This window comes from Hetaerina americana, unplaced genomic scaffold, assembly GCF_022747635.1.
Source record: "Hetaerina americana unplaced genomic scaffold, ioHetAmer1.1.p SCAF_3, whole genome shotgun sequence".
NCBI classification, from domain to species: domain Eukaryota; kingdom Metazoa; phylum Arthropoda; class Insecta; order Odonata; family Calopterygidae; genus Hetaerina; species Hetaerina americana.
In genome coordinates, this window is record NW_027286874.1 from 35,928,034 (window position 1) to 35,946,862 (window position 18,829).

An 18,829-nucleotide genomic window follows, 5' to 3' on the forward strand; every position below is an offset into this window, starting at 1 on the left:
AAATTGAAATGACCAATGCAAAATAGGCCAGTACACACCTAATCATTTAGCCGTCACATCCAAGAAATGTGTCACTTGTGGATATGAATTCTAGTTGTAATCAAATTATGATATTCAATAATAAATAAAAAATAAATATTGTTTTACCTGTATTACCTTGGTTGCTTTTCCGTTGTATATTGAAGGGTGTATTTCAATTGGACTGTAAATTCACACAAATTTCACTTTTAATAGGAAAGAAGCATACAAAAGCTACTTTCAAAACTTATTCAAGGAAAATATCCAGGAATTTGACCCATTAGCTGAAAAAAATAAACAAAATACATGTTTCTAGGAACAAATAATCAAATACCATAGCAATACAATTTCTAATATTTTCTCATTGACACACTAACTGTCATTCCCATGTTCATTCAGATGGCTGCTGTCTGGAGATAATCAAAGCACCCATTCGTCTTTGTAGTGTCCTTGAAAATTGCATTACTGTGCACTGCTGAGCAAACTGACTTAAAAAATGTGAGCTGCTTCCCACGCTGAGGTTGGGAGCAACCATTGTCGCCTTGGGATCTCCTCATTCAGCTGTTCAATGGCCAATGAAACTCCTTGGAATGCTGTACCATTGTCCATGGAGGAATTCTGCCTCTCATACAAGTGAACCAATTTTCCATAATGGCCTCATCACTTGGACTTGATTCAATGGAGAGTTGGAGGCATGCAGAGGCCGGATGAAGAGGAAGAGGAGCCTTCCCTTTTGCAAGCTGAAGGGTGATTCCCTGAGAGGCCTCCAGCAAATCCTGTGGTCACTGAAGATGGTGAGGAATAGATCGCTGTGCTCTGGCCCTCCTACCTCTGATCCCTTGACCGCATGATGAACTAAGTCCATGAGCCTGGCATTGGTAAGCTGAATTTCCGAGGGATTCTCATGGCTGATCCCAACAATGAGTATACGGGTGAAGATCATCACCCTATTGGCATAGATGTTCAGGCAATGTGTTGTGTCTGATGACCATATGGGAAAGGAAACCAAAATAAGGATAAAAAATTTCATCATAAGGAGATATGTGAATTTTTGATTGTGCTACAAGCAAATGAAATTTTTTTAAAAAATTAAATCTTTTTTATGAAAACATCAAACTTCTTATCAAAAATGTGAAAAATAGACATTTTACAATTATTCTTGTCACTAGACATGCTCCGTCATTGTGAATTTAATCTCTCATATATTTGGGCCACCAAAAAGGGATTACATGCAGTAAAATGGACCCTTGTGACTTGTATTAGAAAATTTTGTACTTTTAATCTACAAAAATGTTAGAGAACTTTATCTGATCAAAGCATTACTATATGGGAACTTAGGTTGTGATTCTCTCAAACACAGAAATCCCTAGTCTTTCAGTTGCATTTCCCCTTTTTTCCCCCTCCTTCAAGTTCCCCTTTTTTACAAATAAAGGTAAAATTTAACCCAATCCAAGCTAAAAACAACCACCATTATTTAAAGGCTTCATTTAAAAAACTGATTACATTTAATTTCACAGTTGTAATTCCTTTTCTTTCGAGATAATTTTGCCATCAAATCTTTGTTTCTCTTTCTAATGTAGTTAGGTTACTTCATATGGAGGTGCCAACATATTTGCCACAAAATATTATTTTCAAGTTGTTATTAGAGCAATTATGCTTTCTCATCAGAAAAGGAGTATCCTGGATATCCGCTATTTATAAGTTAACAAATTGTTCCATAGATCAATGATAGAATAAATAATAGGAAATCCATTTCCTTATTTAAATAAATTGCTTATGTCTTTTGAGCAAAATGGAACCTAAATCTACCTAAGATGAAAAGGAAGCACCAATCATAGTTATCAACAAAAAGGTTGGTTTGATAGATGAGATTAGAGCTTCATGTAGTAATGTGCTCAACGTTGTGTGAAAATCACACATCAGGGTAGGGATGGGCCACTTACTTTCCCTGTGCCATCTTTAGTTTCTCAGGAAGATGATACCCAAAAAATCCAAAAGCCATGGTAAAATTGAGGGTGCCCAGAGGCATAACCTGGATTTGAACCAAGGCCCTTTGGTCAGTGGCCCAGCACTCTACTTTTCACCAAAAAATCATTCAAATTACATTTTCTGGGGCTATTCATTCCACATGCATGAATGATAGTCTTCTGACCTTGTATACATTCATTTTGACATCACTAAAGTTAGTCAGTATATCGATAATCTTATATGGCTGTCCTGTAGATGTTACGTAAGATAAATAAAATTATATAACATCATGGGATAAGCCATGTTTATGGGACACTTAGGGGTTACTATTGTTTTATAAATGCTTTAGGCTTAAATAATATTTAAATACAGGAAAACATAAGAAATATTTTCTAGTACAGGAAAATATTCCTTTTTCAATCGCGGGATAGAAGATTGAAATACTCTTCCCGAAAGAATCCCAGAACCTTCCCAAGTAATGTTAGGACATTTATGAGTAGACTGAGAAAAAATATATGTATTTTTTTGAGAGAGTATGTTGTTTATGTCTTGGTATGTACATTTTATTTCCTGCACGAGTATTAATTGTAACACTTCTTTTTGCCACCTCATGTTACCGCCCGAGCGAATGGTTGACTTGTAACTATTGTATTAATAATAAATATTTATCTATGCATAGGAATGATTAGTCAAAGTTTATCAGTCAAGTTTTATGATCTTTTAAATTTTCCAAATGTATTCTTACCTCTAAAAACGTGGAGACATCTTTGGAAATTTGCTATTTTTCACATTAGTTCATTACAATTAAGAAAGTGAAGTAATATTTGACTGACCACATAGATAATCTTTTATATGCATCAATTATAACCTCAACATACATGTTATACTTGTACATACCTAAAACACTATATGTGAACAAACTCTCAATGCTTTTCACCATACCAATAAGGGCTAATCATAGTGCCAGTAATTAATCATATTGCCTGTGGTATCCATTTTTAATTCTTTACCCTCTTTTCCAATGATAATTACAAAAATATTTTGTTTGAAACTACAGAGTCCAAAATATTAGATTAGGAACCAGCAATGCTTGACATTTCAAGACTCATAATTTTATAGCCATTTAGTGGCTCTACACCATACTAATGGCTTAAATTTTGGGTCATGGTAGTTTTGTGGTATAATTTAAGGCATAAATTTTAGTAAACATGCCTTTACCTTGATTTAAAGAAAACTATACTTAAAAATTCAATATTTTCATCACCTTTCTTAATATTTTAATAAAATTTCCAATGAAAGCACATCCCTCATTGTTTTACTTCTCTAAAACAAGTAATAGGTATACTAAAGCAACGAAATACATCATACCTAACCATTGGAGGCTTTTGCAATGTTGCTGTACTGGTGCTCAAATGTCTGTTAAATCGTTGTATGCATATCTCTCTCTCGAACCTATAGACTAACTGATCTTACATGGATTCAAATGCTTCAGAAAATACCCCCACCTTCAGAAGTTCAATATTATAATTTATTTCAGTAAATCATTAGAGTGAGGTGGAAAAAGCTCTTCTAGAGGAAGAAGTGTTTATAGATTAAGTAAAGTCATAGTCCAAACAATGAAAAAGGGGAAGCAAGAGAGGGAAAAAGTGTGGATGGCAGGGAGGGAATTCCCTTGGCTGGCAGAGAGACTCAGATTATCAATCCATTGTTTAGATGATTAAACATCAGATTAACAGCAGAGTTATCAGGAATGTAACTGGTTGACAATAATAGCTGATTTAATTGTAATCCTGCATACATATCTACAGCTAGCAAATTTTTGTTTGTATGCTGAATGATGTGCCTGATATCTGAAACATTGGTTGCTGGGAAAATGAATATTACTATTATTATTAATAGTGACTGCTAGAGTACCTGGCATCTGAGGAAGTCCTCTGGGTCAATGCCGATCGCCTCAGATTTCAAATGGCCATACCCCAAACTGACATCCACCTGACAATGCCATCAAAGGAATGGATTACTCCAACATTTTGGCAAGATTATTTGGTGACACCTGCAGGCATACTAAATTGTGCCTTCTCATATGAAAGTAAGATATCTGGATTATATATAGAGAGAATATCAACTGCTATTATTCCATCATAAAAGAACTATACCATAAAAGAACAATAGCCCAATGGATATGAGCTTAAGGTTTTATAATATTCTACCTGACCACCTGAAAATCAGCAAATCAACAACTTTTACATTGGGACTTGAAAAATTATTGTGAAAAAACTCTTACTATTCAGTTAGTAAATTTGTTAAAGAATAAAAATTGTAATGTAAGTTTTATTATTGCTATACATGTATTTTGCTCTCCTAAATGTGAATTATGTATTCCCATTTAACCACTCCTATATTTACCATACCTACATATGGGCTTTGAACAATAAAAAATTAATTTTACCAATAAATGTTCTTCATACCCAATAATGCACACTATCGATTGATAGCTCCCAATACATGGAGGGTCCCAAATGAAAGTATGTCACGTATTCATTCTTATATCAACTGTCGTGCATCTGTCAGAATTTACGTGATTGCTGTTTTTTTATTTACGGCCTGAAAACTTTCTAAAATAATAAAACATCATCATATAGTATGTGAAAACCAGTGCTCCTAGTTATGACACTTAGTAAGAGCTAGCTCTTTTTCTAGTTTGATCAGACTTAAAATGTAATTGATCAACTTTCCCACATAGGTGTCCACTTCGCACAAAATTTCCAACCACTGCTTAATTTTCAATATATTTATCATCCTTTCACCATTAAAAATATCAAAAATTGTATTTATTGTTTGAAAAGTCAAATATTTCACAGCAATAAAATGAAACAAAAATATGTGCATCAATTTTATTGCACTGTTAGGTGTATTAAATTTAAATAAAAACTACTAGTACATAAAAATTTCAACTGCAACTTATAATATAATAGTAGGAGATCCGATATAAATTTAGACAATTGTTAAGGCATTAGTTCATCATTTAATGTTTTCATCACTAGGAGTGCTGACCATCAGTTGATAGTGGGCATTGTAAAGTGAGGGATAGCCCCAGAAAAGAATAAAGATGTCATACGGATCCTTTAAGTCTTTACTATTGCATACTTGAGAGGAGCTAAGAGATTGCTAATGTTTTTCAATAGCTAACAAAATTCCAACATAATGTGAAAGGAACTATGTATATCTTCATACTCCTCTCAAACAGGAGGGTTTTTCTATGAAAAACAGTAGTCTACACTGTTATATTGGATAATTTGCACATAAATCAGTGGTTTGTAGCCTTGTGCATCAAAATGATTAGTCACAAGTTGCTCCTCGACCACAATGAGCATATATTGCCAGCATGAGTAAATACTCTCAAAGTATATGGGTCACATCTGAATTGTTATTAATAACCATATTAAGTCCTTTTGAAATAAATCTTGGTCAATCTCAAGAGAGAAAGGAATGTGTGCTCCTATGGAAACTCTAATGAAGCTTCCATTAGCAAAGACATGGGCACTCATGTAAAATAAACATACTCACTTTTATTTCTGCACAACTTGAGGTCATTGCATTTCCATCATTGGTCTCAATAACTGTTCCTGCGGACAAAGAATCCAGGCTGCTTTGCTTAATGGGACTTGCAGAGTTGTACGCAAAGTCTTTTACAAAAATCTTCTTGTTAGTGTTTGCACTAATGGACACCACAGAATCTTTCTCCTGACCACAACGCAACTCTTTTGATGCCCTGTCATTGTCATTCCCTTCTTTCTCAATCGGACACTTAAATTTCAGTTTCTGCAAAATTTCTTTCCTTTTGCAAAGACCTTTCAAGTTTCTCATTGTTGTAATTTTAAATCTCTGGTCTGAATTATTTAGTTTAGAGCAATTAGTTCCTTCTACTTTTCCCTGATATTCAGCAATATCTTTCTTCGGATTCACTTGGTTTGCCACCATTTTATAAAGCATCCAATTTTGGCAGTCTGATTCTAGCTGAAGGACATAAAGATAGGAAAATCATGTGAGTTAAAAAAACCATATGTATGACTGTTAGTTTAATGACATTAAGCATCCAGGCTGTCCACATCCAAGAAATTCCCGGAGTGTTCCCGGGGAATATGTACAATTTTGAATTCCATTCTGCCAGTTTCAATAAAATAATGCAACTGCAAAAGTAAGGAAGCCAAAAAGCACTGATAAAAAACTATTGCCCTATATATAGCCACTGATATATATATAGTTGAAGAGTCCCCCATCCCAGGAGATTACAAGCTTCTCATTGAAAGACTGAAGCAATATAAGTGCTATGCAAAATTATCTATTATATTAATAACATGATGCCAGATGTTTCTATAGCCATAAATAAATAAAATAGTCGATAATAGTCTTCAACTAATTTTGAGACTTAAAATTTTGATTTGAATTCAAAATACAAACTATCACTTTACACCACTTTCCTGGGACACCATGAAAACTTAGGGAAATTCTTGGTATTTGGACCTCCTGACACAAACGTTCATGGGAAGAACATGTTGACCAGTTAGCGGGCAAACTCTTACTCTGGTCAATTTTGGTAGGTGTATCATCCTGAAATGCCTATCACCTTGTTTTACTTGTCATTTCCCATGAAAAATTTTAATCCAGAGTAAATCATCAGATTGCATTTTGTGGAGCATTATTTCATCCTTTGAAAGTAGGCATTTTTAATCCAGAAATGGATTGTCAGCCTATTACAACAGAGAAAACTACAGAGATCATTATTACCCAATATTCAATTCAATATTCTTTGGTGACATAACATGTAAAATTTGGATTCTTTGACCGTATGGATAATAGTGAAAAACATAATTGTGGAGTGAGGGCAAATTAAGATTTTCACATTACATTTCTTGAAGCTAAAGGTGCATCATAAGCATTCAAATTAATGAATTAAATTAGAAACTCCAAAAGGTACCATGCAACCATAGTATGGCTCAAACTATAATAGTGTTTTTAAAAGGGTTAAAGCTCTTTGGCTGAATGGTTTACATGTGGTGACTGACTTATTTTGTGAGGTGATTTACTGTCATTATATTTTTTTTGGTGTACCTTATGTCATGACATGTTTGAAACTTTAAAAAGATCTTTAAGGAATTTAAAATTTATTATCATTATTATTTATATCCATCCCATCAAATCAAAATTTTTTTTGATCATTTAAAATGTTTGATAGTAAAAGAGTTACAAAATTTTCTAAATACACTGGAATTATATATTAAATGTGGTAGTAATATTTAGGGGAGGCGACCGACAGCTGAGGTCATTTGTGCCATTAGGGATGGACAGAAAGGATGAAGGATGGAGAGAAACCCGGCGTCAGCATTAGCCTACTCTTTACAAAAGGTGCCAAGGGGTCCGCAGCTTAACGTCCCATCCGATGGACGGCGTACTCACTCACCCTCCACGAAGCACCTCAAGTAGGAATCGAGATACCAATGAAAAATATTCAACACCACCGGGATTTGAGCTTGGGCCCTCTGGCTGGGAAGCCAGTGTGATAGCCACAGCATCATCTTGATCCCCTACATGAGTAGGAGACTAAGATGGTGCGGTGGAGGGCTTTCTGGTCCTAATGGCACAAATGACCTCAGCTGTTGGTCGCCTTCCCTAAAATAAAACTACTGTATTAAATGTGTCTCTAATGGAAAGCATTTGGAAAATCTGAGCTATAATCATTGGAATAACATTGAATTTAATGAAATCTGAAACAATATTGTAAACCGCAAGAAAATATAAATTCTGATAGCAAAAATATGTTGTTTTATTGCATATTGAGCTGAATTACAAGGTATATTTATAATGGGCCATTTGCTTATATTTAAACATTGGCAATTCAGAACACAGTTTTACTCCTGCAGCGCCACCTACTGATTCATTTAGAAGCTATAGTAGCATTTGCTTTGTTTCAGAAGTCGTTTTCTAGTCCGTGCAGGCAAACAACAATGTCCACGACAATCGTTCATCCCACCAGCTCTGAAGTGCGTTCTGTCAAAAGATTCTTGTATGCAAAAGGATTGTCGGCTGCTGAAATTCATCGGGAGTTATACCTAGTTTATGGACCTACAGTTATGAGTGAAGGAAAGGTTAGACAATGGTGCCGTGACTTTAAAAATGGACAAACAAATGTCCATGACAAAGAGCGAAATGGCAGGCCCAATATTCTGACCGACGAAATTATTTCGCAAGTGGAACAAAAACTGCTATGTGATCGTCGATTGACGATTAATGGCCTGGCGGAACAATTTCCTCAACTTGGATGCACTACTGTCTACAACATTGTCACGGAAAACCTCAGATGACACAAATTGTGTGCAAGGTGGGTACCACAAATGCTCACTAACCACCACAAAGAGCAAAGAATGTCCATTGGATGAAAGTTTTCAGGCCCCCCACCCCCACCGTACAGTCCTAACCTTGCACCTAGCGACTACTTCCTCTTCTTGCACTTGAAACAGTGGCTCAGTGGACATTTCGAAATCAAAAGGAACTCAAGAATAGCGTTGCCAATTGGTTCAACTCTCAGGCGGCAAGCTTCTATGCAGAAGGGTCAAAGAAGCTGGAGCAGTGGTAAAAAAAATGCTTAGAAGTGAACGGCCATTATGTAGAGAAGTGAAGTAGGTTTGTAACTAACTAAAAGTGCCAATAAAATGTGTTTCATATGAGTATATTTTTTCCTGTGACCAATCGACCCTTATTTTATGAACATACCTCAAATTTTATCCTTACATTCAATCTTAAAACATAGAATGGAACATATTAACTTTAAAATTTCAGACTTACATCAGAATGGTCCTCACAGCAAAGGTTAGGCCCACAGGGAATAAATGGCTTTCGAATTGCTTCAATCCATTTTTGATAGAGTTCTTTATTCTTCGGCATGCACAAAAATATTTCCTCTGGCTCCGAATCAATATTTTCTTTTATGCCCCCTGCCATTCTTGTTTCATGGGTGTCATCATCCACTGAGGTGGGGATCTCCAATTGCAAAGGGTACCGAACAGTGATAAGTGCTATTGGGTAAGGCTCCTCCTCTTCCACCCCATTGCCACTCAACACTTCACCTGCACCAAAAAGTCTTCCCTGCCCATCATGCACCAACTCATCCGCAAAGGGTGCTTCCCCATTAATCTTGTTGACACAGTCTGCTCTCCTCTCATCTCCATCTTTGCCTGCAAATTATCAAAGCAAACTGCATCAGGATCATCATTATTCATCCCTTCAAACCTCAATGTATCTTTTCATAGACCCTTCAAATTGTGAAAGAAATCTAAGTGGATTCTTACTATTAATACTAAAGTTTATTCAGTGTCTCAACAATTATGGATATTTTACACTGCCAATCATATTATTCACACAATTGCTTAGGCATCAATAAGCCTCATGCAAATGAGAAAACTTTTAACTCTTCTAAAAACTTCTAACTCTTGGTATGTAGAGCATCTTCTTTTTCACCACTAATCCTTTATGAGCTTTTATGTTATTAATAGAGAGAACAAGAGTTTACATGTCTGAATTAAATAGATTACCTAAACAATGCTTAATGCCCCTTAATACAAGTTTACATGAACACAATGGACGAGAAACTGAATATCAGGGTGGAGGAGTCCCTGCAAAGTCTTGCGCTGACTTTCTGTCTCATCCCCAGCCCCAAATTACCTATGTAATAATAATATTCTTTATTCATTTTGATAATTGGTACAGCCACATTAAATGCCATCATGATAAATAGTACAATATATAATTTAACACAGCATATATTCTTAAATTAGATGAAGCTTCTAATTAAAACAGTCATCAATTGAATCAAATTGGTTTCTAAGCAACCAAATATGTATATACCATATTCTTGAAACTCTGGACATGATCCAATTCTTACTAAGTTGGCAACCAGTTATACAAATGAATGCTCATATAACAAAATGAGTGATGAGTTGAAGTCTGTCTACAATATTTAGTATTCAAGTCTGAACTACCTTCAATGGCATATTTATGGATATTAAATCTTGATGGGTAAGTTTCTAGATTAACTTTCACATGAACTGGAGCCTTAAAGATGCACAAAATTAACAGTGGCATGATTCTATGCATAATAAAAAATGACTTGCAAGAATAATGTGGTGGAAGTTAAGCCAGAGAATGACCAGCTCTCATTTGTAGTAGCAGAATTTGCTTACTCTGCAGGGAATGACCCCATAACTCAACAACATAATTCAAGTGACATTGAAAGAAGGCATGGCAAAATGTTAATTGGAATGAAAATTTTAAGCTTTCTCTGCAATTGAACAGCTTTATTCAGTTTATCACAGATCTGACTCATGTGACTCTCCCAGTTAGGTTTTGTATAAATATAAACTCCCATTATTTTAACATTTTAAATTTCAGTTATTTTTGCTCTGATACATCATGATACGCTGCATTTTTCAGCATTTAAACATTAGAGCCTAAAAGAGTGACAAGTGCATCTAAGACACTGATTGACAATGTAATTACAAATCACAATCCTTCAAAATGTGTTTCATCTGGGTCCGATCCAGGACTGTCTGACCATTACATTCTTGCAACCACAATAACCTTGGACAGTCTGGATCAACCAGACAGGTTTATTTCCAAAAAGGTGTATTCTAGATACAATATTGAGAACTTTATTAACGCACTGAAAAAAAGAGACTTGGGTAGAAGTCTACTCAGCCAACTCATTTGAATTTAGCTTCAATTATTTTTACTTGAAATTCTGTTATTCATTCAAATGTGCTATCCCAACTATCAGAGTGAAAGACAATTGTTTGAAATATAGGAGAAAGCATTGGTTGTCTGATGACATCATTGCACTCTCAAGAATAATCAAAGGAAAAGCTAGATCATGTAAATTGTCAAATACCCTAGATGTGCGATCAGACTATCTCAAAATGAAGAGAGATTATAGTATCCTTAGCAGGCAAAAAAAGAGATCATACAAAGACCATAAGCTACTCATTACCAACATAATAAACAAGGCAACTAGTAAAAGGGTAGATAGCTCAATTCCTGATGTCTATGAATGTTCTGCTAAAATAAATACTGATGCCAAACTGATTGCTAACAGAATTAATGAATCTTTTTTAAGTTTAGCAGACATAATGGAAATGTTCCAGCAAAAATAATCCACTTCTCCTCAAATTAGCATCCCAGAAACATTGTATCTATATCTTTGTGATCATAAAGAAGTATTAGGCTGTCTTCAGAAGATTTCCAAAAAGCCTTCTCCAGGGGTGAATGAATTACCTGGAATGTAAGGATTACATAATTGAACCCCTAATTTATTTCATAAATGAATCTTTGAGATATGGAATTTTTCCTTACCAATTGAAAATTAGCAAGGATATACCAGTTTACAACAATAAAGGTGAAAAAAATGATATAATATCAATAGACCAATATCTCTTTTATCTCATTATGCAAAACTATTTGGTTAATTTTTTACATTTGTCTATTTAAAAGGAAATTGAGAGCTTTTCTCCAAAGGAATTTGTTCTATTCTATTAGGAATTACATGGAACATGAAACTTAGAATAGGTATATGTATTACATTGTGTATTATTGTATATATTGACGTGTCCTATACTATGTGTACAATTTTTTGTAAGATGCAGTCTCTGGACAAATAAAAATTATTATTATTATCATTATAGATTAGTAGGATTTTTAGATAAATTCAATGTTATTTCTGATTTGCAACGGGGTTATCAAAAAGGTAGATCAACACAGTCTGCGCTCATGAATACTTTCAGTTCCGTAACCAGTTTCTTGGATAACCAGAATGTATTTCTGCTTTGTTCCTGGATTTTACTCGTGCCTTTGACCTCGTTGCCTATCCCCTCCTTGCGAATAAAGCTAATAGAGTGGGTATCAGAGGCATTGCCTTACAATGGCTCAAATCTAATTCATTTGGAAGATCACAAAAAGTGCAAATAAGATTGAAATCTATAAAACATACATCAGATTCCTATTTAATTAGTATAGGAGTTCTGCAGGACTCAATATTGGGACCTATTTTATTTTTGTTATTTATTAATGACTGACCATAATAAATAAAAATGACTAGAGGATCTATACCATAATATTTGCTGATGATTCAAACTTCATAATTTCTGTTAAAAATATTCAAAGACTTCTGATTAAAACGCAAAAGGTTTTAGACAGTGTCTGGAACTGGTGCTATAACAACAAACTTAAGTAAAATTGTAAAAAGACTAAATACTAAAAACTGTTTAGTCTTTGCATTAAATCAAGCAGTATTGCAAGACGATACTAATTTAAATCTTAACAATGAAAGGATTGACTGTGAATCCAATACTAAGTTCTAGGTCTACATGCTCAAAAAACTGGTGCATGGAATATTCATGCCAATAATCTGGGTTCTAAATTGCACACTGTGATGTACACCATTAGGTTCCTGCATTACACAGTGTCTTTAGAGGTATTGAAACTTGTGTCTTATTCAAATTTTTACTCCAGGGCATCATATAGAATAGTGTTCTGGGGATCATCTGTATGCATGAGTCACTAAGTTTTTGCAATTTAAAAAAGTTATTAGATGTGTACTTGGTACTTCTTATAGGACACCATGTAGACTCATATTAAAAAAATTAAATGTACTTACTATTCAATCCATGCATATATTTGCCATTTCTGTCTTCATCAAAAATAATATCCATCTCTTTCTTGCAAATAGTGATATTCATTCACATTCCACTAGAAATTATCATCACATCCACTAAAGTTATCATAAATCAGCAATTTCATAAAAAAGCCTGATGACAATGGGAGTAAGAACATTGAAAATGAGTGATAAATTAAGTAGTTTCAATTTGAAACTCAGGAACTTTCTCCAAATGAGGTGCTATTATTCATTGAATGCATTTTTAAATGATAAGCAGTTGTATTCTTATTACATACTTTAATGTACATGCTCTTTTTCTACTAAGCATGTTCAGAGTGTAGAAATGAACAAATATTGCACTTTTCTTTCTGTTTGATGACTTCTATACCTACGTGATGTGTATGGTCAGCGGACAATAAAAATAATATTATTATTAATGATTAATATTAAACCATTCCTTAACTTGTCTTTGGACATCACTTGATAGTGCCATGGCATCTTCTAGAAGTTTAGCACAAAAGTAGTGTCAGCAACAGATAAAAATGATTTAGAGTTCATATTAATGGCCTGACCAGTCCTTCTGCCCTAAAGATTTTGAAAACAATTATGCTGCAGAATACAAGGAAATAAAAATCAATCACTCTGATGAATGAGCACAAACTGAGAAAATGCTCAATGAATTGCACATTTGAAAATGTACACAGAAACTGTGATTTTTACATAATTTGTAAATTACGTCATTTTTTTAATTCCCATATTGATTGTTATAATGATTGTCTCATTATTCTGATAATGTATTATTATTTGAAGAGGCTTGTTTATATGGTGGTAATAATAACTGACATAATATTGGCGATTCCCACCAAATGCATTGTAACTGGTTATGCTACAGTGTGGTGAGGGGCATTGTGCCTTTACCTTCAATGAAACTGAGGAAACTACAAAGTTATTTTTTAAATACGAGTACTTTACTTTTGAAAATCAGCTAATAATATAATGCAACAGCAATTGGTTGACCTTAGTTTAGCATATTATTTCATTTTAATATCATTAATTTTAAGGGTAAAGAAAAGAAACTTAGCATTTCCACATAAAGATTTAATAATTCACGACCATTGTTTCGATTCTGCGCAGCATTGAAACCATCTGGGACGCTTCTGATAAAATCCACATTTAAATTTGCCAAAAAATGCACATGTCACTTACATAGCAAACCTTATATGGAAATAAAGATCATTGGCTGTAAAACTAATATGGAGTAGAATGATGGGTCAAATAGAGCTGTTGCAAGTGTTATATCAGCCAAACATCTAGAAGGTTAATATGTTACCTGCAAGGACATATTAGAGCCATAATAAACATCCATGAAATCCATCTGCGTGTGATTGTGAAGCCCACTTAGGATGGAAAAATATCTAAGATTCACTACCAAACTTCTGAAATAAAGAAGGTATTTCATTTCACCTGAAGAAGCAGACTGGAGTACCAGCAAAACTGTCATATTTTTATAAACATTATACATGTAATAAATACCAAATATAAATATATTCAAAAGCACCATTCATGCAAGAAATAAAAAATGATATAGCAATATTTTGATCTAAAAGTATTTCATGGGAACTTGGAACTCTATTCAGTGGATAAAATAATTTCATAGGAGGGCATGGGGTGTACCAAGCAACCAGGTAAAATACTTTCCAGAAATAATTTTTTTCGTTTCAAAGAAGGGCTCAATGAAATAATATGTAAAAGTGATTAATTCCAAAGAAACTGCGGGAGATGCCGCAACAGTAACTTTTAACGGAGTCATCCGCTAATGTGCATTTCAATGCAACAATTTCAGAGTGTAAAAATCATTCGCCTTGACTGGGATTCGAAAAAAAAAATTTCAGAGTTTAAGAGGACGCCTCGGTAGCTTAAGTGGCTAAAGCACTCAACCAGATATTGAGGGATCTGGGTTCGAATCCCAGTCAAGGCAAATGATTTTTACACTCTGAAATTGTTGCATTGTAAAAGTGATGTTTATATAAAACTGAGGCTGAGGGTAAAACACTTTTAAAATATACTTTCACAGTTAAAGAGTCTAAAGAACCTTAGTTAAAGAGGTTGAAATCTTTTGCTAACCACATAAAAGACTGCTAATCTCTCTTGCTCAGCCATTCACCACTTTCACCATAGAGCGGTCAGTCATTTAGTATCTTGAGGAGAGTAAAAACCAGACTAAGGTCAACAATGACAGGGGAGCATCTTAATTGGATATGCATACAGAATGTGCACAGAAAAACTACATATAAAACAATGAGAAGTTTGAGAAGGAAGGGCTGAACAATTTTCTTGGGATTTGAAGAAAACTTCTTTAGTTTTTTGATAAGAAATCCCTTGTAATTTTTCATTAAAAAATGTGTCCGTGCAGATTTAAAAATATAGATTAAAAAAATGTTCTTTGTAAATCTGGAAAATATATTTGTTAACTGAATGAAAGGTAGTCCATTATTTTGATTTATTTAACTTTCTAGTTTTTAAATTACAGGATTTTGAGAGATTTTTCTTAGTACTTTGGTTCAAAAGAAAGTAATTTAAAGTAACAGTTGTTGGTACATTTCATTTCAAATCTGCTTAGACAGTGGCAAACAGGATGGTGACAGGTGGGTGTCCTCCCCCCCCCCTCCCTAACAACATAAATCCTGGCTATGCCCAGGGACCTGAGTAACCAATGTATTAGCAGAAACTAATTTTAATGAACCAATAGGCATTATATGAACATAAAGCTTCAATTTATGAATTCAACCTGGGTTACAAAAAAATATCAGCTGGTCATCTCCATGAGGTATTGAGCTTTTATATGAATACCATGTTCCAGGGACATAAAATTGAGGTTTTTCATAGCATTGATTTATACAATTACAATGATATATTGATATGCTAATTTGTAAAAAAAAACATGCACATTTAAGGATTAAGTGAATTTGGGGTTTGTGAATCCCAGGTTTTTCTGAATTTAGAAAATGATGCGACTAATACTGACCCTTCCCCAGGGATAGACAATCCACCTTTGCCCAGTCATGATGTTGTCCCAATGTTGTGGTGTTGGCGACACCAAAGGAAGTATTCCCAGTTGTAAAAATACCAGAGCCTCCACTCTTAACTGCTGTGCTGCCAAAGAGTGATGTCTGTCCATGGTTGAGATCTGTGCCTTGAAGGGAAAAAGAAGAAACAAATGAACTGTTTTGGCAAAGTAAGAAATTTCATTCTTCCATTTCATCCACTGAATCCTAAAGGAACAGAAATTCAATAAAACTACTTCACTCATTCACCACCCATTCTCAAATATCCAACAAAAGTACATCAACTATCTTTTCATTATCATTAACCAAAGAACTTCCCCCTATTTTCAAACTCTATAACAGATCCTTCTTCAGCAGATTTAAATTAGGAAAATAACCAAAAAGTTGCAACAAAACACAAACCAGATGAACTAATCACCAACTCCTCAGATTCAAAAACATTTAGCCCACTTTAATTACAATAGCCTGGAAAAAACATGACTTTAGCAAACACCTAAAAATAACAACCAGTCTATTAATACCACCAGACCACAGGCTTAAATCTTCAAAAAGTTCAACAACCATCCCCTGTAACCTAATGAATTTCACATACAAATCTGACAAAAGAATGGATTCTCAAAAGGATGTTCCTTGGTAGCACATTTTCTCACTTAGCTCATCCATTCCTTTACATCCCAAACCATGTTAATGATGTAATGATGGCAAATGAATTTTGGTTACCATTTCTGTGTTCAATGAAAGACTAAATTTCATATTTGTCCCTGATTAAGTATACAATCAATGGATAAAATCAACTTTAATTTAATTTCAAACAATAATTCTTAAAAAAGCATATTTTATTAATATATTTTGAACAAATATTTTTGACTGCAATGGTAAATCATTTCTTCTTGTAACATTAGAGGCCTATAAAAAAGTATTTGACCTTGGGCAAGAATAAAGGTCCTATAACTAATTGATTACACAACCTAATCAATCACCTACATAGCGTACCCATTGTAATCTCACATAGTCCAGTTGTCCTTCCATTACTGAAAGTAATGCTTATAGTCTTCTTTAGGGATGGCACACAGCTGCGTCATTGCACTTCGCATGATGACCTCGTGGCTCCCAAAATGAGATGTCTTTAGGAACATCTTCATTTTTGGGAGGAACCAGAAATCACAAGGAATCATGTCTGCAGAAGAGGGAGTCTGGTAAGTCTGGGGAAGTCATGCTTGTCTTAACTTGGTTCAATAATAGCTTAATTTGGATTGTGTGTGCTGAATGGGCTGAGCATGAGGAAGATGCAAGTACCTTACAGCCCACAGCTGCTATGCCTGGTGTCAAACAGCATCAAAACACATCTGAGGACTTCTCAGTGGTGCTCCTTATTGATGGTCTGATTTTCTGGCGCACACTCACGATTCACAATTTTCTGGATAGAAAATGCTGTTTCTGAAACAGACTATCTTAGGGCTTGCAATTATCTGAATGTCATTAAGAGTTAGCTTAGTTGTAATGGATACAACTATGAAAGACTAACCAGATCAATAAAGGGATTTCATGAAACAAAGTGTCATACATTTGAAGACTTTCAACCTCCAAACCTAGCAGAAATACAACAAATCATTTAGGAACTAAAAACAACAAAGCCTGTGCAGAATGCACAGCATTTGTAGAAATGTGTAAAAATGCAGATGTCAAGCAAGGAGCAATCAAGGAAGTATAGAATATGGAAGAATACCAACAAATAGGAAAATGACATTAATACATATATTCCAGAAAAAGTGGGATAGAACTGAGTATCAACTACAGAATAAAATACCATCTGTCTGTGGAATACAAAACCTCTTGAAAGTGCTACAAAAGACTAGAAAGCCAATTGAATGAGCAACTATGATATTATGAAAGAGGATATAGTAAAGGAAGACCCTGTTCAGACCAGATCTTAAGTCAAATTCTTAACCAGTCACAGAAGATTGAGAGCCGATGACATCTTTCCTACTCAGATAGGCTTACAACTATCAATGGAGAGATATTATTTAACAACTTGAAAGAATTCAGAGCCAACAACAAAGCAATTGATATCACAAGACAAAACACAAGAAATGTATGTGAAATCAAAAATAAAATTTTTGGGAGAAATTTCAAAATATTTCCAAATGAAAATGGGAATGAGGATTGTCCCCTTCACTTTCCAGGTATGTTCTGGAAAAAAGTTGTGATAAGAGAGTGGAGAAAAACAAATTATATTCAATCTAAAACAAGGAGTGAAGTCCCTCAGTTAGACCTCTGCTTTAAAGGCCAACACATAGAAAGGGTACACAACACCAAGTTTTTAGGGTAGCCTATGGATGAGTCCTTAAACTGGGGGATCCATACCAATATCCTATGTTCCACTTTGGCAAAAAGTGGATTTATTCCACAAAATCTTAAAAATATTGTAGATTTAAATATACTAAAAATGGCATATATACTATGGCAACTTTCAGGCACATATTAGCTACAGAATTATTTTCTGGGGAGCATGACCTGGTTTCCTTGGTTTTTTAATACAAAAAAGATGTATTAGGTATACAGTTAAAATACCCCCATGGCAAACCTTATTTTAAAGGATTGAAAATTTTAACTTTACCTTGTCTGTATATTTAATACTTATATATGTCCTTTAAGGATAATATGAAACAACAATTCACCAATGCTCAAGTACAAGGGCATTATACCTAATAGAGTGTTGATGTAAATTTATTATACCACTCTTCTATTATGCATAATAAAACTCCCTTTCATGTGACTATCAAAATTTTCAACAATCTGCCACCATGCATAGAATATTCTCCTCCCAGGGGTACATTTCAGAAATATCTCAAGCATTTTCTGATAAATTCATGCTATTATAGTGTGGAGGAATTTCTGGAGTTTTCAGAAAACTGAAGCAGCTGATTGTTGGTTCTCTGACTGGTCCTATATTTTGCTATGTTAATTCCTAGGACCAATTCATTTTTTAAATTTTTATTTATTTATAACACAAAACTGAGGTACCAGAATGCAGTGATAAAACTAAAAAGACTTGATGCATCAGAATGAATCACAT

General features: G+C 34.3%; 1 protein-coding gene across 1 annotated transcript; it reads right to left on the reverse strand.

The window, feature by feature from the left end:
* Window positions 1-3,891: 3,891 nt before the first annotated feature.
* On the reverse strand, window positions 3,892-8,985 carry LOC139689991 (uncharacterized). Its single transcript, XM_071587155.1, has 3 exons — window positions 8,830-8,985; window positions 5,554-6,003; window positions 3,892-3,978 (listed from the first exon to the last, which is right to left on the reverse strand). Exons 1-3 carry the CDS (start codon window positions 8,983-8,985, stop codon window positions 3,892-3,894), a joined length of 693 nt encoding a protein of 230 aa, XP_071443256.1.
* Between the last annotated feature and the right edge of the window lie 9,844 nt (window positions 8,986-18,829).